Raw genomic sequence first — 27,907 nt, 5'->3', positions numbered from 1 at the left:
TGCCAGGGCTCGATCAGACCTTTTTTGACTGAATAAATCACGCAGAAAGAAAAACACCGCATAAAAAGCGTGTCAGTGTTCAGAGAACACCTCAGAGCCACCAGCCACACAGAGACAATGAGCTAAACGGAGGGTAAAATCACACAGGTCATGCCCGGGATATGGGATTAGAAGATTAGCAGGAAAAGAGGAGGTGAAAGGTGATGAGAAAATACGAGCCAAGTTAAAGTTTGAACTGAGATTTTCATAATTCTATGCAAAGCAAACACACTGTAAAGTTAAAAAAAAAATTCAAACCAAATTCAAAAATTCTAACTTGTCAGTTGCTAGTGTGAACATAGGGTTAGCCGGTGGGAGCTGTGGTTAGAGTGAATGGATGGTTGTGATTTTAAATCCAAGGACTTCCATAGAATGCCACTTTTGGGCAACACTGATAGTCTCTCTAGATAAAACCATCTGCCAACTGAGTAAACATATCATTTGGAAAAGTCGTCCGGTCAGGTGGGGGTGGGGGTGGGGTATAACGGCATGCTAAGGTATGCATTTAAGGTTTAATGGGGTCACAGCTTTCACAGCTACCATTGCCAGACATCAGCAGTAAATATCCAGCAGTTTAACAGTTCTGTTTGGAGATTATATTGGGGTTAAGTGCATTACAGAAGCAGCCAGAAGGCATCAATTGGGATGAAATGCATACAGTGGTTTCACTACATGCACAAAACAGACGTCCGTGTCATTTGTAGCACGCTTGGCTGTTTGAAGTGGTGCCTGTAAATGTTTTATGACTCGTGTGTCTGTTGCACTCAGGAAGCCTTCCAACAAATCACCTGCAACAGTCAGGCATGAAAATGATTGAATATTAAATGATGCATTAAATTCTGTCATTCTTTCTTTTTCTTCTTCAGAGTGTAGGTATAATTTTTCTTAACATTCCTATGATAGCAAATTGTACCTGAGATTGAAAGTAATATGAAAGTCTATTCACCAAAACTGACTAAACCTAGAAGGCTTAAATCCCTCTAAAAATAGCTGGGTTAAAAGCGAACAAACTTGAGCTTGAAGAATATGAGAAGCTTGAGGAAATAATGTCTGGAATGCTGAAGATGAATTTTTGTGTCAGATCTTTATATTTATATTTGTCAGAAATGTACATCTTAGTTTTAACCACTAGAAGAATTTTTTTAACAACTGGTCTGAGATCATCTTGAAATCTCAGATAAAAATTGAGGACCTCCACATGTCTGGTTACTCTTTAAGAGCAATTTCAAAACAACTGAAGGTAACCACGAGCATATGTACGGAGGAAAAAGGCTTTTAATCAGAAGTGTCCCAACCGTGAAGCATGGGGGTGGCAGCATCACGCTTTGGAGGTGTTTTGTTATAAAAGTGAATAAAAAAAAATAGACAGCATCATGAGGAAGGAGGATTGTCTAGAAAGACAGAATCAATTCCTCAAGACATCATCAAGAAAGCAAGAATTGGCTGCAGCTGGATCTTAGAGCAGGACAATGAGCCAAAGCAAACATCCAAGGTTGTAACTCAGTGAAAGGATTGGAGTGGATCACAAAGCCCTGAGCTGAGCTGATGGAACTGAAAAAGCAATGCCACCAAATACTAACAAAGTGCATGCAGACTTTTTCTCCACTGAAAATCTGACCCGCTGAAATCAATCTGTCTCTCAGCTATTATTTTGAGTTAATAGTAAATAGCTTAACTGATGGATGCAACGTGAACGCCTCGAGCCTTGCCAAATGTAAACATTTGACTTCAGCTGTATTAATCAGTTGATTTCATGTTTGTTTACTTCATGCTGTAATGCAATCCCACGTGTCTTTCACGTGCAATCACATACTACTCCCATAATCCCATGTGAAATGTCATTAAATGACTTTTTCCTTAAACGACACTGAACAGGAGACAGGAGTCGACTCCGTGTGTGCCATGTAAGTCTACGCGTAGCACCTTGTCAGAAAGCAACTCCTTTATGTGTGTAAGTGCCATATTTCTAGGAGGTTTGTGTACTCACCTCGGCGTGCGCGAGCGTCACAAATCCGAGGAGCAATATTCCCAGGAGTGTCGCGCGCATCGGAGCGGCTCGGGACGTCTATCCTGCTGCGCGTGACGCCGCTCCGGGGTGAACGCGCTGTCCCTGTGTTTCCCTCAACCAAGCAAGATCAGTTCAGATGAAGCATGCAGACCTGGCACACGCGCACAGATGCCCGCAATATCTCGTGCGCTCGCGTTACGCGTTGCAGCTGAGGTGCGCGCCGTGCGTGTATTCCCAAACGCAAAAACCTGCAAAAAAAACACGAAATATGGCCAGTACTAGGATTAAGGAATTCTGGGAATGAACATTAATACTTCTCCACAGGTTCTTCTGGAGAACAGTGTTTGCCTAGATACTTCAAGGGGCAGCATGGGTTGTGCTTCAGTGCGTAGGAACGAGTCTGGACAGGTTGTGACTTCTGCGTTACGTAGGTTATGGTCGACTCTTTCTAGGCTCATTTCTAGGGGACAGGTCCACGTTTTGGGCGCGTGCTTTCGCCTCTAAATGTGTGTTACATTCAGGGGTGATGTGAAATCGCCGTGGTGCACAGAAGCACAAACCAGGTAAGCCTTTTTTAAAATTAATATTATTATTATTCCTATTCCTATTTATTATTATTATTATCATTATTATTTTTGCTTTATCATCTGTAGTGTGATTATTGAATGTGTCAAGAGCCTTTAGTGCGTTGTGCACGTGCTCAAAAAATAATATTGATCAGTTTGCTTCCTCTCCATGTCACTATTCAGTCTGTTTTCTTCTTTAACCTCAGATTAAATCTGTTCTTTTTTGAATCTTATGGTAATATGATTACGCACGTGTATTACAGCTACTTGGCTCTCATTGCCTACCACAGGCCTCCCCTCACCACCACACAGCACCTCATATTAACTGGTCTGTAACCAAATTAATTCTATTTAATTAGAATTAGCTGCAGAAAACTGAAGTGCTGCGTTCAGCGCGCGCGTTTTGCGCATTTGGAGCGGATGATGAGGAACCTACTTTGCACGCCTTCCTCTTAATGAAAGGCGTGAAAACAAACAAATCTAGTTACGACACGTTATTACTGAAACCCTGATGAAAAAAAACAAAACAAAACAGCTTGGTCTGAGTAGCTACCAGCTGCCAAAACACATGCTCAGCTGCACAGACTGCTAGACCATCCTTCTGAGATGATCAGCTACTTTCCACTTTGCTTATTACTTATAATAAGTATATTGATCAAGAAATGATTTAGATTTTCAAATTTTGTATTTAAAACAATGTCTACGTCTATGATGTAGCATCCTTATCTATAATACCACTGACTTCCCATCTGGTATGGTGGGAAGATGGTCTACCAGTTTGACCAGCTGGTAGCTGGAGCTTTCAGCAGGGAAATGTAGTTCTGGTCCATTAATCTGATTGGTCAATGGATACGTTATATTTCCTATAACCGCACTGTGACTTTTCGCTGTGTGTATCACTCCGCTTGTCCGTGTTCACCACTTCCTAGTTTGAAACCGTTACTACAGTAGAGTAAGCCACATCATCAGTGGACATTGATGCTTTTCAGGAATGTAACTTTTAGCTTATAATGTGAAAGCTTGTCATGAATGAATGTACAAATCAATGTGAGCTAGCTGTATAGACATGCTGTAAAGTGAGTGTGGCTTCTTCGGGATCTATTTCCGCTAGTAGAGCAAAAATAACCAGAACTTGAATTTGGTCATGTTGTGTCCTAAACGGCACTTACTCAATATTAATTAATGATTACCTACGTGCGGTGGATCACGGCAGTGCTGATATTCAGGATAATTTCACTCTTGCTCATGTGATATTGATTAATTATTATAAAGGCAATTTGGTCACTATTATAATTTCCAGTGTGCAGCATCTGAACAGAAGCGTGATGACATGCTGAGCAGGGAGAGTTATAACCTCATGTAAGCTGATCAGGAGCCTAAAAAAAGGATCTATATACTGTATCTATATCTAATATCATCCATGCAGGCTCCCAGACCCATCCCTGATCTTCCATCTGTGAATATTCTGTTGATTCTGTACTACCTTTGCCATCAGGAGTATCACTCATAAGGGTCAGAGGTTGAGATTTGGCTCCACCAGTCACAGGCTGACAGAGACTGAGGCTACATCTCAAACCAGAGCACGCCGTGAGTGGCGGGTGAGATGACACGCCCCCACTGGATTGCCTCGCTCAGCCTCCCACTCTGGTGAGAGTTCATGTTCTTGTCCATGAAGAAGTTTTGAAGCAGCACTAACATTTGCAAAAGTCCAGGTACATTAAATCCAGACGACATGAAAAGCAACGAATGGTGATGACAGTTAGCATAATCATTATTGATAAGTGGGTGTGTTTTGTTTCACGCTGATGCCTCATGGTACCAATTTTGACTCGGAAATGGACTCAGAAATGTTTCCTAATCCTACTCAAAGCCACGCCCACAGAAGGTTTGACCAATCCCGCCCTCTCCAGAAGTTATTACTTTTGATTGGTCACACATCCATCAACTCTGCTACAGTAATCTTTCATATACTGTGTTCAGTCCGGTGAAATACATCACTAGGTGTGTGTATAGAGCATAGTCCACCAGCTGACGACCCCTGGTCTAACTGTTCTAATCGCAGTTTACCAACACGGTCATATATATAGTGGACTAGACTTCATAATTCTTTAGTTTTCATGTATTATTAATGCAGCACAGAGCTGGTAAGATGTAACTCTTACACACTAATATATGATGTTTATTGTTAGTCAGATTGGTTCTTCCTTAATTGTCCAGATATTTTTCTTATATTTCCAGTATCGTCTTTAGTTTTTTTTTTCTCTTCAGTTCTGTATTTTTTCTGTTTGTATCTGTATTTTTTAGTCATTCTGACTATTTTCTTTCAGGTGGCTTTTACTGACACACGGGTACAGACAGGAAGTTCGAGCGGTAAGTCGTTTACATTTAAAGGAAAACTCCACCCTGAAACTGCAGGGAAGCCATCTTGCGTATGTGTACGTGTAGTTAAAAGCACGTATAATCCATTCTTTAGAGGTTGTATCCTGTTCTGATGTTACAGGAGGACATTGCTAGTGCAGTTCCAATTGCGTTTAAAAGGAACGATCTCAAACATAAAGAAAAAACTCCTAAACACCAAAGAGCAAGAGCAAGTTTTCAGAGTTCCAGAATTTAATTCAGCTATACCACGAGTTACGTCGGAGTCTCGGCTCGGCTAGTTAGCAATCTACGAGATGATGAGCGCGATGGTGTTGACCGTGGTATTAGCATGAAAGTTAAAGCTTTGGAAGCTGATCTTTTTGAGCAGAGTGTACAGATGAGGTGGTAAGAGAGCTGGACAGATTAAAGGATTAAAGCGCCGCTGCATCACTCTCTTTAGGTAGAGATGAAGTGAAAGCTAATTCACTTTGGAGAGCTAATTCACAAACAGCATTGTGAGTAATGTAGGAAGCCAAAGTGAAAATAAACTAACATGTTAATGAAAGAAGTTTAAACACCAAAGAGATTGTTGAGGCCTCAGTATCGGTTCCTTTTGTAGTCTAGAGTGATCCATCTCAATGTATTATAGCTTTCTAGAAGCATTTTATGCTGGTTCAATGTACAACTAAACGACTTCTCCAGTAAGATGATAAGATGTTTCAAGATTAAAGTGATTTATTGCTTTCTGATTAAAAAAAAAAAAGCAACCGGATTCCATCAGATACTGAAATGTAGGCCTCCTTTAGGGATTCAGTAGCATGGAACTTCCTTTGAACTTCAATGGTACGAGATTCACATGGGTTATGAAGACATATACGATCAAAAGATGAACTGCCTGTGGGGAAGGCTTTTTGAGGAGCATATAGATATTTGGAGGAAAGATCCTTGAGAGATGTGTTTACCTGAAATCTGAGGTATTAAGGTCATCGTTTAGGTATTGTTGTCTTTTTTTTTTTACGTGTGTGTGTGTGTGTGCAAGAACTTGGATCCGTCTGAGCCAAATATCTTGATGGAGCTCTGCAAAACCGCTCGATAGAGGTGCCACAGCTGGATACAGAACATTGGTTGTGAGGGAAGATAAGCAGATAGGTGGCATTCTTTTTTGAAGCAGTAATGGATATGCAATACAGACATCCCTTCTATCAGTATAAACAATACAGCAGAATAAGCAGAGAGGGAAAAAAAGAAAAAAAAAGACGGCATTTAAAGTTGAACGTCAGAACGACTTGGTGTGCAGTACATTCCTAGGCCATGCATCTTAGTGTGTGTGTGTGTGTGTGTGTGTGTGTGTGTGTATGAGGTATGTGTCAGGTGCTGAAGCAAAATCACTGGGTGTCAGAATACAGATGCTGTCAGCACACACACGCACACGCACACACACACATTATAGTACAGTATAGTTAGTAATGTAATATGTCTATATACACATATAGGACAGCACTGTTGAATTCTCACATCTGATTGGTCAAAAGGTGTCGATTCATTTTCTCTAACAGCTGCTCTGACAGTAGTGCTGGCTGTAATTCAAATCGCAGGTTTATATCAATGCGCTCGTTCTAATACTTTATCGTTTCTATAGTAACCACTCATTTACAGGGAGTTGTACAGTGGATGCTCCTATAATCTCAGACTCACCATAAACAGATTAAAATCATGTCGTAATTTAATAAAGAAAAACGTATAATCATTGATGTGGTGAAGGTTTCTGTAAGGACATGTTTGTTTAACCTGAGCTCGAGCGAAAAGTAGAATTTTTGAAATATTTACGGGAATTTCTTAGTATTTGGTTCATCCATTTTTTGCTTTAATGACAGTGTGCACTCGAGCTGGCACGAGCTTGTTCCAAAACCTGATGATCCATTCTGGGTCAAATCCATCAGAGCGCCGTCTGATCACATGCTTCAATAGAAGAGATTAGACATGAGGAAAATCTGACCTTTTGCACAAATCAGTTAACATGCTCAGTATCACACATTGGCTTACATTTAAATCAGGAGCTAGAAATAGTGCAGAATCCTGAGTAATAAATATTCAAGATATAGAACATTTACTATCTTTGTTGAAAATATTTCCGAAGTCTAAAACGTTCTGTTTATTTACAATTTTAAATGAAAAAGAAAAAAAAAATCACATATTTCCAGTGTGGTCTCAGACGTTTGGAGAAGAATGTAGGGAATAACTGCAGTGTACTTGAGTAAGAATAGTGGATGTAGTAAAACTTAAGCTTAGTACACAAAGTTTAAAGAGAAACAGAACATTTCATTCGCACATTTCATTATAGTTCCCAAAATATAATCAAATTAGCAGCCTGATATAAACCACTGCGACCCTGACCAGGCAGTTACTAAGGATGAATGAATGAATGAATGTGAATGTATCATTCATTTTAATGAACATAGTCTTTCTTGAGCTTGATATCTGAATCCTCGCCCATATGAAAGTAAAAAAGTAGGAAAAATCAGCTTTTTTTCCAACATTTCTACAGTGTTTTCCATACAACATAAATCAAATTGTTCTCGTGTTGTCTTCTTATTGTCTTCTTTGTTGTGTTTACACTGCTAACGTCTGCTATCGTAATGAATTAATGAATGACACATGACTCTGATTGCTCAGGTGATTGTGTAATTGTGAACTAGGAGCTGCGAATGTGTCCAGTTGGTTGTAATCACTGGGTTTTGCATTAGGCGTGTTGCTCTGATGTAAACAATTCAAAACAAGATGAAAGCTAGAGATGATGGAAAGCTACCAGTTTTGAACATAAAATTAAATCAAATGTCAATCAGAACTGCTGCAGAACAACTTCATATTCTAAAAAAAAAAACATCTGTATGGAATATTGATAAAAAGAAAGATGCTACTGGAGGAGTAAGCAATTTGCAAGGATGTGATGACAGGAACATTGTTAGAGCTGTGAAAAAACCCATCTGAAGAAATAAAAGACTGACTCCAGAGTGCAGAGGTGAAAGCGAGAGCGTTCATCATTCGCAAAAGAATTCGAGAGAAGAAATAGTTAAAGTACAGGATGCATACCTCTCGTCAGCACTGAGAACAGGTACGAGAAGGGCCAGGCTGGAATTTGCAAAGAAGTACAAAGATAAGCTTAAAGATGTCTGGATCAAGGCTTTATGAACAGATAAGTCTTTCTCAAAGTGATGGAAAGGTAAACATGTGGAGAGAGAGAAGTGAATACTTATGCAAGCCACTGCATTTCATAGATCGATTTTCTAATTCTACAATATTTAACTCTAACCCATTTTAGCCCAAAATGTTACTTAGATTTTTTATATTTTTTTGACTGGAAGTGTGCATCATTTTCATTCTCATTAAACCATTCAGTGAGCCCTTGTGCAGTGTCGATGTGGGCGGGGTTATCCTGGAAGAGACCACACCCATTAGTGACGCTTTCGTCTATATGCGGAAATTCTTAATATATTGCGTCTCACGTTGTTGTAGCAACATCCGACAAGTTTAATGTAGTTCTCTTTATTTGTCCAGCATGATTTTATTACTGTATTATTAATGTCATTATATTTCAGATTATTTGTCATTTTAATTGGCATAACAAAAAAAATACAATTTCTGTCAAATAAATTGCCGTCCACTTAGGGAAAAATGTGTGTGTGTTTGTGTGTGTGTGTGTGTGTACGATGCTGGTTATTAGTGACATTATAGCATTATATGTTTGCACATACGTATATATATGTTTACTGTATGTGTGTGTGAATGTACATTGCTTGCATGTGAAGAACTGTGTGTGTAGTTATGTGTATATGTGTGTATATATACGTGCACATGTAGTATCTCCTGGTCTGTAGTTATGTCTACTCTGTATCTTGTTCGTTTTGCTCTGCGGCACAAGCATACAGGTAAAACAGGGGGGTGTGGGAAAGAGAGAGAGATGAACAGATGAGGATGATGATTAGAACGGGAGGGAGATGAGGTTATGGCAGAGGGGAATGAAGAAACTGACCTGATTTTCTCTGCCGATTTTCTACTTCATATTTATTTAATTCACTGTACCTTCACTAACAGTGCTTTTTTTTTTTTTTTTTTTTTTTTTTAACGCACCCCCTTTTTGGCAATGTTGCTTAAAGCAGTGTACAAGTTTTCAACACAAATTATGGGATTTATCGACACAGAGAATTGTGCAAATATTTCCACACACACTTGAACACACATATACAAATCACATCAGCTAGAAAAAGGCCTTGCACTGTTTTTACAGTGTAGATAAAAAGTCTACACACCCTTGTTAAAATGGCAGGTTTTTGCGATTTTAAAAAGTGAAATCAAGATAAATCATGTCAGAACCTTTTCTAGCTTTATTGTGAAATATATGCAAAATTGCAACCTATAAATTAATGTGCAAAACAAGAAGAATCATTTTAGGGGTGAAAATATAAATATAAAATATAAAAATAAAAATGTGCACATCCCTAAACTAATACTTAGTTGAAGCACCTTTAAATTTTTATCAAGGCGTTCAATCTTTTCGGGTAAAAGTCTATCAGAGTGGCACATCTTGAGATACAGAGCTGCCAGCTAAAGCATCATATGAGCCAGCAGGAGCATGTCTACAGCTAACACCGAGAGAGAACATCCTGTTTAAGGCAGTGGTATATATATATATATATATATATATATATATATATATATATATATATATATATATATATTTATTTAGAGGTGGAAATCACAACCCGACATTATTATATTATTATGATATTAAATACTGAGGTCTTAACTTCAATAAATCAAAAAAAAAAAAAGGAAATGTGATCAGTCAGACTTAAGAGACCATATTACATATAGTTTACATAAAAAATATTTAGTTTCTCATCAAAATGTGATGTCATTGCTTATATAAAATTATACAAGTAACAAGTAATCGACTAGTTTGAATTATGTAGAGTGAGTGTGACCAATTCATGTAGTTTTTTTTTTTATTGTTTCTACTTGTTTTACCAGACAATGTCTACAAATCAAATATTCATGAATCCATTAATTCAGTGTGAATCTTTAATCCACTCTTTTTCCTAGTACACACTAATGGCTGATACACAATGTAGACGTAATTAAAATTAGACTTTTTTCAGGCCGTAAATGAATCTGAAATAATGAAAAACAAGAAAAATGAGAAATTCGAGGCTTTTTAAAAATGAATATTTACGTTCTACAGCCAAAAACTGTTTAAAAACAAAAAAAACTGTTTCTCTTTTGAAACGAAAAAAGAATGAACATATAAATGGATTAGGCAATATTTTATCATTTTATTACAATATTTTCCGAGCTGAAAAATTCCACTGAAAGACTTTTTTTTTTTTTTGTTCAAAAACCTTTTAAAAATCCAAAATGAAGCCACTTGTAGACATTAAATGTGACAGTAAATGTGATGTAAATGATCAAAATGATATCTTTTTTATCTTTGAAAGACAGTAGGAGGGGCTTAAAGCTGTAGAAACACTAAGTCTGATGTAGTTTTGCAACAAGTTTTACTACAAGTACATCACTGGACTTTGTAGTTTTGTTCAACTGCAATGATATTTGAACCTAGTTTCTAATTAATTCTTCCAGCATCTTTTTTTCTTCTATATTTCACCCACTGCTGGTATAAACTATTATAATTGTGACATCATGATTAAACATGACATCATCCCCTTTATTCCAGTAAACTGAACCTTTAGGTAGAGACTCGAACGTTGAGATGGTGTGGCTCTGAAAGGACAATTAATCCATAGATATTAGGTTTTGTAGAAAATGGCTCAGGTCTCCTTTCATTATGTTAATTCTAGGTATTAAAGGAGATAATTTTGTTTTGAGAAAAACGAAAATAAAGAGCGTGAAGGAGGTGTTCATTAAGGGAAGTCCGTGTTTTGGTCACACATCACACGTGGCTGAGAGAGCCAAGCGTGCCAGTAGGCTAATCAGTCGATCAGCACGCTCATCTTAATCCCTCATAATGTCATTGCAAATGCTCAAACGATTAGAGCCCATGTAAATTATATCCCTTTGAAATAGCTGCCAGAAGTGTGTGTGTGTGTGTGTGTGTGTGTGTGTGTGTGTGCAGAACTTGCAAACTGTGTGAGAAACCTGTTTTCAGAGATTTACCTTACCATGATGTCATTTTAAATAACTTTTATGTCATTTCTAAATCTGTATTAAAATTTACAAGGAGTACTATGATTAAAACATTTGCCGAGGTATGTTCTTTGTGTGTGTGTGTGTGTGTGTGTGTGTGTGTGTGTGTGAGATCTTGTGTGTTTATATTATGTCAGGTTGGGAGACACCTCGACTCTCTCTCTCTCTCTCATCATCTTTATCCGCCATGTGTTGATGTTGGCACAGAGCTTTTCATTTCAAACTTCATAACAGCAATTATTCCTGTAATTAAAGAACGCTTTGTTCTCCGATGAGACTGATGGCATTGCATGAGCATGCGCACTTGTGTGTGTGTGTGTGTGTGTGTGAATTGCTGCTCGTGTTATTGATTCTTCTCCACTGCACTGTGTTTACCTGGCAACAGGAAGTGATGCAGAACTTGGTGTGATACCTTGTGTGTGTGTTAGTGGATTTTCTTAGCGTCTGTGGATTTTAGGTCAGCCTTTTCTATTATGTGGTTGTATGTGCATTAGGTCGGTGTAGTCTTTTAAGTCATGCACCTTGAAAATGATTCAGCATAGAAGCCTTGACTTGAATTTTTTCCTTAATAAAAAGAACCTTTTAATTTTTTTATGGAGTACATAAGGAATAAAACACTTAGAGGTGTGCTGTTATAAGGAAATAATCCTATACCTTTGAAGCAGAGTTACTTTTACCAGTTCAGCATGGATTATTTTCCTGTAGCAGCACATCAGAAAGTGTTTTATCCCTCTTTTACTACAGCAGTTATCGTTCAGCGTAAATCCATTGGCTAGAAGTTCCAAACTCATAATCAATAGGCTAAAAATTGTAGCTAACATAATGTAATAAGTCATTGTGAGCTAGTTAGCTACACAACATAGTCGTTACGGCACACAATGCATAAAATCATGTAGATGCAGGACAAGAGCTTCAGCTAATGTTCACATCAAACATCAGAATGGGGAAAATATGTGATCTTAGTGACGGTAACCTTGGCATTGTTGTTAGTGCCAGACAGGCTGGTTTGAGTCTTTCAGAACATCTCCAGGGATTTTCATGCAGTCTCCAGACTGTCCACAGAATAATGTGAAAAACAAAACTCATTCAGTAAGCAGCAGTTCTGTGGATGGAAACTCCTTGTGGATGAAGGAGGTCAGAGGAGAATAGCCAGACTGGTCTGAAGTGGCAGGGAGTCTACTCAAATCAACGCTCTTTACAACCATGGTGAGCGTCTCAAAATGCACAATATGTCAAACCTTGAGGGTTACAACAGCCGAAGACAACATCACGTTCCAGTGCTATCAACCAAGACCGGGAATCAGGAATCTGGGCACAGGCTCACGTAATAGGTGTGGTTCTCTGCAAGACATCTGATTATATAGTTTATCTCATATGGCTCTTTCCACATACCCATCTACTTTTTAAAGACAAAACAACCCTCTTTGCCTTCATCCGCCTCTCCCCCTCCCTTCTTTTCTGTATCGCTGAAGGTCTCTCCCATCTTTTGCTTTTTTCAGTCTCATTCTTCCCCCATGTTCTCTCTCCATCTGTCGCCTTTTTTCTTTTCATGTTGATGTTTCTTTGTCCCACCTGATGCATGCTCGCTGGTTAGACGACCTCTTGTGTAACGTCTAGCTTCGCTTTAAGCAATGGCAGTAGAGTGGCAAACTCTTCCAACTCTTCCAGACGCTTCTGTGCATCAAAATTCAGGTCATACTGAATCACCTCTTCTAGAATTTAGAGACATACATACATGTAAATACATAAGTGAATAATCAATTCAGTTCAATTTGTATAGTGCTTTTAAAGGTAGATGTTGTCACAAAGCAGCTGTAGATGTAGATGCAGATTTAGATCCCTAATGAACAAGCCAGAGGAACAGTGGGAAGGAAACCTTGAGAGGAACCAGACTCAAACTGGAACCCATCCTCATGTAGAAGAGTAAAATCAAACTGTACTGAGTGTGTTGAAAGGATATTCAGTATGGGCATATTGTGAATAAGCGTCCTGACATGAGCACAAGAAAGTCTTAATGATTAGGGCAACAGTATTGGGTAAGAAACGAAGATGAGTCTTGGACATGACCTGCAGAAAAAAAATGAAGCAGAAGTAGAGCATTAAGAAGAATCAGGCATGTCCAGAATGAGAGAGCGAGAACTGCAAGCTGGGATTCCCACAGCTCTAACTATGACAACATGTACTAAAAGGGAGAGCCAGAAAGTAATACAGGCTTGAGGGCACCCTTAAACATCTGAATTCCACCGCTCCAGCATCAACAAACCAAAGGATTCATGTGAGAGAGAGGTGACAGCATCAAAACATTCCAGTTTACCAAAGCTCTCTATGACCATGAAGCCCCCAGATCTTCACCTTTCCCTTAGAGAAAAGCTGTTTAACAAAGTCCTGAAAAAAACTAATGGGTTTTTAACTTAGACTAATATTAGATTAATATTGGGACTGAGTCCCGAGCACTAATTGGATAGCTGGTCCAAAGCTGGGGGCGGCTTTGTAGGGAAAAAGAGATGTTCCCTGCTGTAGTTGTCATGATTCTAGGTACTAATAAAGGATGTGCACCTTTTGACTGAAGAATGGATCACAGACCAAAAGGACCAAAAGGTCACTCAGTTACTGTGTGACAAGACTGATAAGTGCTGTACAGGTCATTTGTGATATTTTATCAGTGTGAACTTTTAATATGAGCCAATGTTGCATGGATTATTTATGGGGCAACCTTTCTGGTTCTTATAAGGACTAGTTTTTCTGCATCTTGCAGCCCGAGCAGAAAAATTTCTGTCATGTTGAAATTAAGCAGCCAGTGTCTAATGCCCTTTATTAAACTACAGCCTGTCATCTGATTTTACTGAAACATACAGCTGTGTGTCATCATGACAGTAGTGGAAGCTCTCATCACATTTTTGAGGAATTGCACCCAGAGGTAAAATATATAGTGGAAAAAAAACAGGGGCCTTAGGACAGAATGTTGTGGAACACCAAAGTTTACTTTTGTAGGCACAGAGACAACACCATGACTGATAATGATCAGTCAGATAAGACCTGAGTCATTCCCTTAACTCCAGAAATGATTTAGTCTATCTAGAAGAATATAGTGATCTGTGGTATCAAAAGTGAGATTGAGCAACACAAGCAGGTAGACACAACTATGATCCGAGGCCAGAAGTTGGTAATTTACTACTTTAACCATTACTCTCTCAGTACTCTTCTGAACCCTAAAGGATGACTGAAAGATTTCTGGATGTGATTCATGTGCAATTATAAGCTTGGTTGTTGTGCTAGAACCTATTCTAGGATCTTGGAGATCAAATGGAGGTTAATATTGACCTATAGTTTGACAGCTGACAAGGATCATGTGGTCCTGGTTGACGTTGCAACTGTACTAAATAAGATTCTAGGATTATTTTTGTTATCTTCTCTTAAGGTGGAGAGATATGCTGATTTACATTCTAACTTTCGGGGGTTTTAAAGTGTGAGCGTGATCATTATACCAGCGTGCTAGCTTTTACCCCTTAGTATTTTTTTTAAAGGTTTTTAATGCAGCGTTATCTAGTGTGAAGTGAAACACTGACTCGATTCAGTCACTTAAACAAGTTCTATGGGGTCGGAGAGTGAACCAGTCAAACTTAATAAACTTGGGAGATTTTCAGTAAAACTGGACACAGAAGGCAGTGTGATTGTACGCTTAACGCATTCGGGAGGTGAAATGAATATACTGTATTATGACTAAGATGCATTTTACATTAAATAAGATGGGGATCAGAGATCATTTCAGACTGGCGTAGTGTGACAGCTTTCTGTAGCTATGCTAAACGTCAGTATTAAATCAAGGTTGTGTCCGCTGTAATGAGTGGGTCAAGTTACATAGCTGCTCTCAGAGAGTCTTATAGATTATCAAAATGAATATTAAAGTCTCCAACAAATACTAACTTTTCTACTGATGCAACTTGATTCAAAAGGAAAGCTCCTGTAGAAGTTAAGGTGGCCTGTGAATACTATTATTGGAAATGACTTCTTTTTGTGGCTGTGTTTATGTTAATAAAAAATACTTCAACTGAGTAAAATTCATGTTGAATTCATAATATCGAATTCATTTCTGCGTAGTGCCTACAGTATTGTTATGAATAACTGCAATGCTGCATCCTCTGCCAATTAAATGGGGGGTCTATATACTAGCCGGTGGGGCTAGCTTGATTTAAAGTTGTGTACTCATCTGGTCTAATGCAGATTTATGTTTAAGAATAGAACAATAAATCCCTGATCAGTTATAGCTTCATTTACAATAAGCACTTTAGATGTAAGAGATCTAATGAATTTTCTAGTCCTTGTTTCAGATCATGGGTGCTGGCTGTGCATTTGGTATCATCTCATTTTATGTTAATTAGTGTACTAGAACAAACAGATTATATAATTTTTGCTTTTCTATATGAGTTATGTTACAGGAAATGAGAGCAGTGCCTTGCTAAGTGGGTTGAATACTGTGTGTAATTGTACAATAATGTATGTTTATGTTGCCTCAAGCAGTGTGTGTAATCAGGTTCTAGTGCATGTAACCAGGGTCTAGTGTGTGTAATCATGCTCTAGTGTGTGTAATCACGCTCTAGTGTGTTTAATCAGGTTCTAGTGTGTGTACCCAGGCTGTAGTGTGTGTAACCAGGTTCTAGTGCGTGTAACCAGGTTCTAGTAATTGTACATGGTTAAGTTACAATCAGTTATTTTTTTCACTCTTGACATAAGTGGTTGATTGATAAAATCATTGTTTTAAGTTATTAAAAAATAAATGTAGTGTTGAGAGAGAGAGAGTATGAAAAAGAGCTGGTAACAGTGATTGTGTGATTGTGCGTTTGTCCCTAGGGGGAGAATTCCAAGGACTGTATCCAGCGCAACATCAGCTCGTGCCCGTGTCCTCCAATAAAAGGTTCCCGGGTAAGCAAATTATTTCATTAACATCTCACATCTCACCTTACATCATCCTATAAAGGAAAATAAAATAAAAAAAAAAGATGTTGCAACACATCTTTAATTATATTAGCTAAGTCTCACTCTAATCCTTTTTGTCCACAAACACAACGCATTGCACATATATGGCACACATGCAAGTTTCAGACATGAAACATGGGTACTTTTAGACTCAGTATTTGGACACACAAACTCAACCATACACACACACACACACACACACACACACCTTTGCAAGGACCTTCCGTTCAGGAAATTATTAATAATTAATAATTATTTATTATGAAGATTACACCTAAATCTAACCCTAACATTAACCTCAGTAACCAAATTGTCCCCACAAGTTCAAAAATGTCAGATATTCTCATCTTTGTGGGGACATTTGGTCCTCACCAGGATATAAACACACAGCAGGAACACTGAGGCCCCTCTCTGCCACATTCTGGCACATTGACCCAGTTCAGGGTTGGCGGACGTGCTTCTACCTGTTGTACCCTCAGGTGAGAAAACTTCCATTAACCCTCAACCCTGTTAATATTAGCAGGCCGCTGTTTTATGCAGGCTCTGAACACAAGTTGAGATGGGGGAAAAATGATTACATCTTTTTTTTTTCTTTTTTTTTTTTTTTACAATCGCTAACAATCATTATTCATTACCAAATTCATAGTGTGTGAACATTCTATTAATTTGGAGTACAAACAAAATGAAACATTTCATTCTACAGAATATACTATATAAAACAGTGAACAACAAATTGCAAATAAGTGCTAGAAAGAACAAACAAAAATTCTGACAGTCACAGAACAAATCAGTTCGATCGTAAACTTGTGTGAAACAGTGTTGTCTTATAAACTCAAGCCTTCAGTGTGGATCAAAACAGTCACTTTGTATTAATAAAATGAGGTGTACACTCCCATCTGTAACCACATAACCACACTTACACCATATCGGATTGTATTAGTGGTTACACTGGTTATGATTTTGTCTTCAGCATAGAGCAAAAGCCACAGGAGGACTAATCGGGAGTAGTGTTTGCAAATGAACCTCAGTCCCTCACAGAGAGCAATTTTTGCTTCGTTTAAGTTATATAACTGTGTAGTTTCAATCACAGCCAGCCCAACATATACACAACATCTCAGCTTACTCTGAATAGCACATAAATGACTTTTTAATATTTTGCATTTATTTTGGAAGGTGATTTTAGATAAAGTAACATACACTATATTGTCAAAAGTATGTGGATTCGTAAGCAATCACACCCGTGTACTTGTTGAACATCCCATTATGGATTTAGTCCCACTTTGCTGATAAAATAACCTCCACTCTTCTAGGAAGTCTTTCCACTAGATGTTGGAGCGTGGCTGTGGGGATTTGTGTTCATTCAGCTACAAGAGCGTTAGTGAGGTCAGGCGCTGATGTTGGGATGTTGAGGAGGTCTGGGGTTCAGTCGGTGTTCCAGTTCATCCCAAAGGTGTTCAGTGGGGTTGAGGTCAGGGCTCTGTGCAGGACACTCGAGTTCTTCCACTTCAACCTTCACACACCATGTCTTCATGGAGCTCGCTTTGTGCACAGGGGCATTGTCATGCTGGAGCAGGTTTGGGCCTCTTAGTTCCAGTGAAGGGAAACTGTAAAGCTACAGCACACAGAGACGTTCTATACAATTGTGTTCTTCAAACTTTGTGGCAACAGTTTGGGCAAGGCCCACATATCGGTGTGATGGTCAGGTGTCCAAATACTTTTGGCCATATACTGTTTGTACTTCTAACATGGTTGGGTGGTTTTTCCTGCTGTACCATACTGTGAGACATATGTTTTAAACGTTAAAACATATGAAACAACAATGTGGAGCCATCTTGTGGGCTCACAACTTGCTGGATGAAGGGTGTGGTTCAGGTGCAAAGCCAGTTGGGTGGCGAGCATGTGATGGACAGTCTTAGATGGACTAGATCTTTGCAGTGGAAACTGGCTTTTGGGAATGTGTTGGAATGACATCCTGGAAAAGTCCTTGCCAGGGTTCTAGAGAGGAGAGAGTTGAACCTCAGATTCAGGAGGAACAATGGAGGTTCCATCCAGGCCATGGAACAATTCACAATTTCTTTACTTTTGCAAATCTTTGTGAGGGGTCATGAGAATATGCTACCAACATTACCAATGACTTTCTGTATCCTCCATCTTCCTGATCACAACAGTCATCTTGCCCTGTTCTTCAGTCAGAGAGAATTAAAAGCAGCTGAGAGAAAGTGGACAAAATTACAGGTTGATAATGATCTTCTCCTACGACATCCTTTAACAAGGGAAAGCTGGAAGCATCTGCATCTGCACCTGATCCATACAACCTCCATTACATCTTTTCTTCTCTCTACTCAACACTCTCTGTCCTCCTTCATCCTCCTCCCTGAGCAGCATTCGACACTGTCATTCCACTGGCTGTCCTTCCTGAAGAGTCTTGGTATTAGTAGCATGGCACGGCAGGTGGTTTGCTTCTTACCTGGACATATCAGGTGACATGGAGGGGCTCCGTATCTGCTCCATGCAGACTCTGCACTGGTGATGTTCTCTCTCTATTCCCACACTTTCAGGGAGGTGATATCCTCCCGTGGGTTTTCTGACCACTGCTATCTCAGCATGTCTGGCAGACATCAGGTCAAGGATGGCAGTGCATCAGTTAAAAATGAATCCCAGCAAGACTGAGCTGCTGTGTATCCTTGGAGATGCATCTCTATGTCAGGATCTTGTGATCTCTCTCAGCATTTCTCAGCTCACACCATGTGGCAATGCATGCAACCTTGGGGTAGTTCTGGACAACCAGCTGGCTTATTTAGCTTCACTTTACTAACCTGACACTGTCATGCAAGTGTCTCCTTTACATCATCAGGAGGATCCTGCCATTTCTATCCACAGAGGCTACACAGATGCGTGATGAATTCAACTGATGCAGTCAACTGCAAGACTTGTTTTCATTCTCTGCAAGTTCTCTCACATCATTGCTGCATGCTGCATGCCTTCCACTTGCTTTATGCAACTGCCCGCATTAGATTTAAAACACCGATACTTGTCTACAAAGCAAAAAATGGGCTAGCCCTCAACTACCTGATGGCACTTTTTACACTCTTATTACACACTCTCTTCAAGTCTCTAGCATGACTTGACTGGATCCACTATCCCTGAAGATACAAGGAAGATATGCCATAAGACTCTTCTCTATCGTGGCTCCCAGGAAGTACAATGAATATCCTCTCACTATCCAAACAGCTGAGCCACTGGCTGTCTGCAAATGAAAAAGTGTTTTATTTTCTTTCTGAACTAACCTCCTAAAAGGTTTTTAGGTTGATGGTATTCTTGACCCTGACCAGGTGAACTAGCACCTGGAAATATTTGTGATTAGACAACAAAGCAAAACGTTTTGCTACTGAGTGTGAAGAAGCTGTGATTAAAACCCACGCCTCCAAGTTCGAGACCATGGTTCTCTCCTGGAAAAGAGTTGGATGCTCCCTGTAGGTCAGGGAAGAGACCTTGACCCTGGAGGAGGAGTTGAAGGACCTTGGGAGGTTATTCATGAGTGATGAAAAAGAGAGATTCAGACTGACAAACAGATTGGTCAGCAGCAGCACTGCTACAGTTGCTGTACCAGTCTGTGGTGGTGAAGCATGGCTCAGTTGTCAGACAAAGCTATGGATAGTGACCGAATGAATAAGACTGCAATTAAGACAGAACAAATGAGATTCCTGTACAGGGTCAATGGGCTAATATTCTATGATAGCAATGGATGAGAGTCTCAGAGTAGAGGATGCCCCCTGGTCAGCTCTTGCTAGAGCTGTATCAGGCACATCGCACTGGACAGAGAGCCCAGGGGCAGACCCAGGACCCACTGGAGAGATTATATCAAAAAGTTGCTTTGGGAATTTCTGAGGATTCAGCAATCTGTGGCCCAGATCAGGGAAGTCTAGACTGACCTTCTCAGCTTGTTGCCACCGCAAACCCCACCAGGAAATGCAGACGTAAAATTAATGAATGAAACGTATCTCTAAACTCATGTCTTGTAAATTATTGTTTAAATGAATGTGCAATGATTTGTGCAAACACACATCTCCACATCTCTTCTGATGTGTCTGGAATATCTCTGAATGGTTGGTTCATTTTCAACAGCTAACAGCCACAATATCTTGTTTGTCATTCTTAAGCGTGCAGAGCATAAGGGTTAAGATAACGATAAAGGTGAGGTTTGCCTTTGCAATAGACTAGACACAACTCTATGATTTAGGAGAACCGGCATGAACTCTATTGGCTGTACTTTTAATTGTTAGATAAATGAAAGCATTCCATGGCTTTGCCTTGTTAAGAGAGTGTTTTGTTTTCCCAGACATTCTTCAGTAGCTGATCTCACTACTTATTATTGTAGGAGGATGAGTCGACATCAGTTTCATTAAAAAGTGCAAGAACAACAAACCCACAAACATCACACAGGCAGACATTTCAGGGAGCAATGGCTCCAAAAAATGAAAGCGCATTTGTATTCTCCAGTTCTTTTCCACTTCACCCACATATTTTGTCCATAATATGAGCCCCATTTAAATCTATAGAAGCACAGTATTCTCTAAACGATCCAGTTGAAACAACTCAGAAATGAAAGATTGTATGTGTGTGTGTGTGTGTGTGTGTGTGTGTGTGACTGTATGTGCGGGAATCCACTTATGATTTACTCATTATCACACTGTAGTGCTCTTTTTGAAAGGCTGTGAACACACACCACACAAACAGATCAATTTCTGTCACAACCACTAGGAGTACGCTCCGTCTAACAGCGCAACTATCTCAACCTTCCCTCTTGCTCTTTCTCTCTCTCTCTCTCTCTTTCCCTCTCTCTCTCTCTCTTTCCTGATACAGTCATATAAACAAAATTATGTTGAATGTGATCATAAAGTCATGAATTGGTTAAATATCAGTATATGCATTGTACATATGGAAACTCATTATCAATACCTTGTCATTTCAAACCCTTTTTTATTAATATCACTCACAATTGCTAAAACAGTTTATACTACTGAACTGAAAAAAACAGAACCCAAAGGTGCTGACTTAACTTCCGTGTAGATCGGTCCACTCAGGAAAGACTTACAGTCTAAAAAATATAAATCATCTGAGGACACCTGGTCACACACCTGGTAATGAAAACTAATCTGTCTTTCCACACTTTCGCTTCATTTGTTAATTATCCTCACCATGTTCACAGTGTGCATTTGCACCACGTTTTTCAACATGAGGGGATGGCTGTTTATCGCTGCTATAACGTAAGTGATAACAGGAATTAACTTTTTGTTAATTGTGGACATCCCATAACATGAAATGTAACTATGAAAAAGTATGCAATGTCATTCATCAATATGTTTGTTTTAAATATATATATGTATGTATACACACACACACACACACACACACACAGTAGTAACATATACTTGCACTATTAGGGAGATGGGAGATGGTGGTCAAAGGGTATTGATCTATGTTTAATAAATCAATAAATCACTTTCAACTGGAAAAAGTAAAAACCACTAAAAAAAATTATGTGAAAAAAACAAACCTTCAATTCAAAATCACGGATCGCAGAATGAAAAAATGGATGCTGTGTGTGTATAGAAGGATGAAACTTTCCTTGAATTAAGGTTCCCAAGTACATATTATGGTAGGTGACTAGGACAAGGATTGACAGAAAACAGACAGAGAGAGAGACAGAGAGAAAGAGTGGAGGAGGAGGAGAGAGGTATTTTTTAATTAAAAGAAAGCTAAAACTGTCACAAACCAGCTGTGGGAAAAACCTGCTATTAGTGTGATTTCAGTGCAGCCTCCCCGCAAGGGGTGTGTGTGTGTGTGTGTGTGTGTGTGTGTGTAGATGTCATTCTTTGTATAAAAAAAAGGGTGTGTCCACAGAAGTGTGTGTGTGTGTGTGTGTGTGTGTGTGCAGAGAGCATGCCTGGAATGTCTGTTTTTAAATTTGGCGTTTTATTTTTTTGGCAGCTTGTACATGGGCTTAACTATGAGAACATTCGGTGTAATCATGTACATTATTTACCTCTGTGTGTGTGTGTGTGTGTGTGTGTGTGTGTGTTTATTCGACTACCTATTTGAACACAGGTCAAACACAAGACCCAGTGGGCCAAATCTATTTCTCTGAAGCAGCCAGTCGTACACCACTCCCCGATATTTTCTTACTGGAGCTGTATTACCTAGAATACACTATCATTTATACCACAGCGCTGTCGAATTCTCAAATCTGATTGGTCAAATTTGATTGGTTGATGAATTTTCTATAACAGCAGCTCTGACAGTAGTGCCGGCTGTAGTTCAAATCACATAATACAGTTTAATGATAAACGGATTTTAAAATGTGCTGTTATTTAAAGGAAAATGTTAAATTAATGCTATGGTGAAGCTTTCTGTAAGGAGATGTTTATTTAACATTTATGGAAGGAGTCTCCAGTGTCAGCGCTTTGAGGTGTTTCAGTCACAGGAGGAGTTTATGCACTTAAGTTTAGGCTTACTGTTAATTCCCCAATGATGATGAAGGAGAGAAGGACTATTTTATATATCGAGTAATTCGAGTTACGATCAAATCAACTTGCCAGCCTTGTGATGTTTTTAAACATCAGTTTAAAAATAGGATTTTTTCTTTACACACCAATTGTCTGTTCTTTTTTGATAATAATCAATTTGCGATCAATTATAACCACTAATAATCTATTTACAAGCAATAAGACTCAACTGACAGTAATTGATTTATGACTGTTGCCTCAATTCATTTAAATCGTTGCTTTTTAAATCATCGTCTGCATTAAAGTGTATCTTTTAGCTTAAAAAAAGACTGATCATAGACAGCATTATGATACTCTCTCTCTCTCTCTCTCTCTCTCTCTCTCTCTCTCTGTCTGTATCAGTTTAGCATTTATGATAAATTCCTTAATTGTTTAAAAGTTTAATCATTAGAACTTTCGAAATGTTAAGGTTAAGCAGTTAATTCCACCTTTTCCTAATCCTCGGATTATCCCGAATCCCATCCCAGATGTCTAAAATCCAGCAAAAGTTTGTTCAATTCCCTGCTAAAATTTAATTACCTGGTGAGTTGAATCACTTATCACCAAAACATGCTGGACTTTGATCCTCAGGCTTAGAGCAGGGAACACCAGGATTACAGGGATTGTGGTTTATAGAATAGTTTCCGGAGTTTCTGATAGAATTCAGTTTTCGAGAGGAGTGCGGCACCACCTAGTGGTGAACTGAGTTTATCTAGTCTTGACCCAGAATAAATAATAAACTTGGCAAGGTATCTGTGTGTAGGTCTGCATTTGATGTCTTGTGCAAAGCTGATCATGTGTGTGTGTGTGTGTGTGTTAAGACTGCGACAGCGCAATAACCCTAACCAGGCTTTTTCTTTTTGCACACGATGCTGCACATGATGCTTGTGAGTTGTGTTTGTGTCCAACATTTGGGAGGATTAATTTGGTCCTGTTTCAGCATGAATTGGTATAAGGCATGTGAAAGAACACTGTCTTCCAAAGAAGCGTTTGTCCTGTACTGTGGCCAGGTATATCAGGATCAGATGAAAAAGAAAATAGAAAAAGAAGAATTGAAATTGTGATTATTTGTTATTTTTTATATTGAAGCCTCCTGTGGTGCAAGAGTTACAAAGACTCAAGCTGTGATTATGATTAACATACAGGCCTACATGATTGCACTATAGATCCTGTAACACATAATAATAATGTCTTTCAAAATGGCTGGGAAAGCAACATTTTAGTGAAATATCAGTATCAGGAGGAAAAAAAAGCAAAGAAGAGAGAGAAACGCCTTGTTGATAAGAGAAGTCAGAGCAGAATGGCCAAATTGGTAGAGCTGATGGGAACTCAACAACTCTTTACAGCCGTGGTGAGAGGAAAAGCATCTCTGAACATACAAAATGCAAAAACCTTGAGGCAGATGAACATCACACCCGAACATCTCACCCGAACATCACACCCGAACATCTCACCCGAACATCTCACCCAAACATCTCACCCAAACATCTCACCCAAACTGGATAGTTGATAGCTGATGCACACAATTTATTGTTGCATCCTGCAGGATCCCAGTTCCGACACACACCTTTATTGAATCTTATTCCTGTCTGTGTTTGCATCTGTTTAGAACACATCTGTTAATTTCGTGTAATGTATTCATTTTTGGTTACATCCCTAATAGAATATTCTTCTAAGTCTTCTAAGTTTTCTTTCTTGAATTATTAAGCTTTTTTATTGTTTTTGGTGTTACATAGTGATAGTGAGACGAAGCTAAATGAAGCGTTAAAGCTTTCCAGCCTACTGTTGCGAAAAATCGATCATTTCTTAAGGACTCTAGTCGTCAAAAAAAGCACTGGCCTGTGTACTGTGTACTACGTTTTAGCTAACAGCACTGCGTGTGTAAAATTTGGACCAGTGAAGACCAAAAAGAAATAACCGACGCTATTCTTTTGTAGATTTTAATCTAACGAAAGAATAGCGTGCTTCATCTGAACAGTAACAATATTCTTTAAATTGTCAATGAATGGGGCTTTGAGTGTGAACGTGCTTGTATACGGTCAGAGAATACACTGTTCTGCCAGCATTTTCAGATCTTTAAATGAGGCTTCAAGTCATCAATGACATCATTACAGCAAAATAACACAAGCACTGATATGGAGCTTCGTCTGACAGTGCTGTACTTTCTCGACACATGATCTGAAGCTCTGGCACCCAGCACAACATGACCAGCTTTCCAGTTTTGCCTTTTCTCTCTTCTTCTTATTCTCTCTCAGTTTTCCAACTTTGATGCTTGGTTGGTCATTTTGATTATGGCTTTTTTTTGCCTGGTTTTGGATCACCGCTTTGCCTGCCATTTTACTTCACGAGGTATTAAACCTGCAGTCATCTCAACTTGCAGCTTGTCAAAGTCTGACACTATAATATACATTGAAGGTCTATTAAAAAGTCAGCAAGGTCAACCATTTCAACCAAAATAACTGATTTAATAATTACTTTGGCATGTGTATTCTGACTTCTTTATGAGGTTTTTTATACACAAACTGTAGCATGTTATCTCATTGTAGGGATCTCCTGGTGCTGTTGGGGAAGAGGGTAGAATGGGGGCTCCAGGTCCACAAGGACCTCAGGGGCAACGTGGACTGAAAGGACGCCGCGGATCTGAAGGACTTCCTGGGGTTGCTGGACCACAGGGAGATACAGTAAGTAACATGCTGTCACACAACATACAGAGACAGACATCAGTTATTTACATGATGTGAGCAGTTTTAGCAATGCTAATGTATACATGTGTGTCTGCCCTCACATGTAGTCCATGTCATATACTATTCAGTTCACATCTGCTCATGTAAATTTGAGCGTAATCATCTTGAAAAAGATTATTTTTTCAAGATGCATTTGTGTATAATGTTGTATTTGTGTATTTCTCCTATCCTTAACACAATAGATGTTTTGCTTGTATTGCTTTCAGGGCGCTCCAGGAATACCTGGAAATCATGGACAAGATGGATACAATGTGAGTGCACTGTAAAACAAACAAACAAAAAAAAAAACATGCTGCCTTTAAATCCAGTGATTATGTTGAATATAAATGAAATGTAATAAAACATAGTCTTGAAAGTACATTGTTTGCCATGTATCATGTATCACACCTGCTTTTAATATTGAATTTTGTGTGTTTTGCTGTGACTTATTTTGTCTCAAGGGTCTTCCTGGAGCTACTGGCCCTCACGGTCCTCCAGGATTAGATGGCTGTAAAGGACCCAGAGGAGATCCAGGAGTGGATGGCTATCCAGGACCAAATGGTGGAATCGGACTACGAGTAAGAACAACACTCACATTCCCACTCTCCTTTGGCACACAGGAACCTGTATAACCTGATGAAGGCAACTTGCAGGCATTTTTTTTTTCTGGAATGTGTTTTCTCGACTTCTTAGCTGAAATACAATTAATTACAATTATTCAGTGAGAGAATTTCAGCTTAACCTGAAATAAAATGTCTCCTTACTTCCTATGGATGGTATGTACAATATACAGGGAATTAACTACCTACTACATGTAGAGCTCAATCCCAGTAACCATGGAATATCCTAACAAACAGGATACATAAACCAAATATTTTATACAAAATACAGAAGAACAGGAATGCATAAGGTTCCTAAGGTGGAAGAAGCGCATGTCTGTAGTCCTTAAAGGAAAACTCCACCCTGAAACACATTAAATGTGGTTAGAATGAAATATTTGTGATGTGTTGAGTGATTCTGGTGCTAATTTGTCGATTGATGATGTATTCATTAGCTACTAAACATCATATTAATGAGAAATCCAGCGTGGAAGTAATGGAGAGCTGGGAAGACTAAAGCGCTGAATCAGCACATAGTCAGACGGCTTTGTGGCTTTGTAGGAAACCGTGAAAATAGAACAACATATCGATGAAAGATGTTTAAACTAAAACTCAGAATTGTATTAAAAACATACATTTTGGTTGCCACTGAAGATCACAGATTAGTTATAAAGATTTATATACAACTTCCAGCTTCAGTTCCACTGAAAATGATTATAAAAAAACATGCTAGGTAATGATATATTACTTTATAAATCCAGATCTACTCTTTATTTTCGGCTTCAGTAAACTTTATCGGGTGTCATATTGATATATTTATGCTCAGACTGTAGCTAGCTGGCTAACAGCCTTCAAACCTTAAATGGGAAAAATCCATGTTCCTGTTCCTCACCTTAGCAGCTGACAGCCAATAAAATGTGTTAAACATGCTAATGATGACTTTATTGACAGTTTAATAGCATCATTATAGCACATACTAATGTGAAATTATATCTAAGGCTAAGATCTATATATAAGACTAAGATATTCTTAATATATTGACTGTGAAAAATTTTTAATTTAAAAAAAACAAAACAACACAGCTCAAATGCTCAAAGAAAAAAACACTCAAAACAAGCAAAGGGTCTAACATGTAAAGAGCAGTCCTGATCTGATTCACAGTGCGCAGTACACATGGTATGTTGCTTTTTTTATTATTTATTTTATTATTTATTTTTATTTTAAACACAGTATGCTGTTTTGCTTTATTCTGCAGGGTTGTCAAGGACCGAAGGGACTCAAAGGAGAGCCTGCATGCAAATATTTTATGATTCCCGGTCAGCGTGTGAGTGAAGCATAAATCCTAAGCTATGCTAAAACCTTTTTTGTGTGTGTCATTGTGAATAGTAATATAGTTCCTGATTACTGTTTGACAGGGTTGCGATGGACCTCCTGGTGATCCTGGACCTCAAGTAAGTGGTCACCCAGTCATTTGGTTCTAGTACAACACCACACAGTTTAGTGTTTTTAACACAACCTGTTCATTATTTATAATTATGTGATGGGATGATGTCATGAAAAAGCAAAACTGCTCAGTACTAGAGTCTTATTTTATGTAGATTTGGAGTTGAGTTATGGACGCATGGTGAGGAACTAATAACAAAACTGAGCACATCAGTATTCAGAGCTCAGACTCTGGGGAGACATTGCTTATTCTACGAACCTAATTTTTTTTTTTTTTTTTTAGGAATACAATTATGAAGTACATTCGGTCAGCTTATCCTTCAAACCATGGTCACACATTCTCTACATTCGTTAGAGCACATTAACAAAAACACTGACATTATTTTATTAATTTGACAAATCAAAGTATGAATTAAAAACTGTCAGTGCACAATTAACTGTCAGTGCACAGTGC

At 38.7% G+C, this 27,907-nt stretch overlaps 2 protein-coding genes across 3 annotated transcripts in view; one reads left to right on the top strand and one right to left on the bottom strand.

The window, feature by feature from the left end:
• The window catches only part of col4a3 (collagen, type IV, alpha 3), a 42,157-nt gene extending 39,750 nt beyond the window's left edge, over positions 1-2,407 (bottom strand). The window contains exon 1 of the mRNA XM_053239731.1: positions 2,027-2,407. Coding sequence (XP_053095706.1) covers positions 2,027-2,086 — 60 coding nt within the window. The 5' untranslated portion in view covers positions 2,087-2,407. The remainder of the gene's footprint in view (positions 1-2,026) is intronic.
• Positions 2,408-2,477: 70 nt separating this feature from the next.
• col4a4 (collagen, type IV, alpha 4) overlaps positions 2,478-27,907 on the top strand; it is a 54,285-nt gene continuing 28,855 nt past the window's right edge. Inside the window, exons 1-9 of one of the 2 annotated variants that reach the window (XM_053239729.1) lie at positions 2,478-2,610; positions 4,109-4,260; positions 4,941-4,983; positions 16,018-16,089; positions 25,235-25,369; positions 25,639-25,683; positions 25,873-25,989; positions 27,266-27,334; positions 27,426-27,461. In XM_053239729.1, the coding sequence (XP_053095704.1) occupies positions 4,217-4,260; positions 4,941-4,983; positions 16,018-16,089; positions 25,235-25,369; positions 25,639-25,683; positions 25,873-25,989; positions 27,266-27,334; positions 27,426-27,461 (561 nt within the window). In that variant the 5' untranslated portion in view covers positions 2,478-2,610; positions 4,109-4,216. Of the gene's footprint in view, positions 2,611-4,108; positions 4,261-4,670; positions 4,758-4,940; positions 4,984-16,017; positions 16,090-25,234; positions 25,370-25,638; positions 25,684-25,872; positions 25,990-27,265; positions 27,335-27,425; positions 27,462-27,907 lie in introns of those variants that run through there. The other variant, XM_053239730.1, reaches the window with a different exon arrangement.

The sequence above is a fragment of the Pangasianodon hypophthalmus genome, chromosome 14, assembly GCF_027358585.1.
Source record: "Pangasianodon hypophthalmus isolate fPanHyp1 chromosome 14, fPanHyp1.pri, whole genome shotgun sequence".
NCBI lineage: Eukaryota > Metazoa > Chordata > Actinopteri > Siluriformes > Pangasiidae > Pangasianodon > Pangasianodon hypophthalmus.
This window is presented reverse-complemented; position numbering and strand designations above follow the sequence as displayed.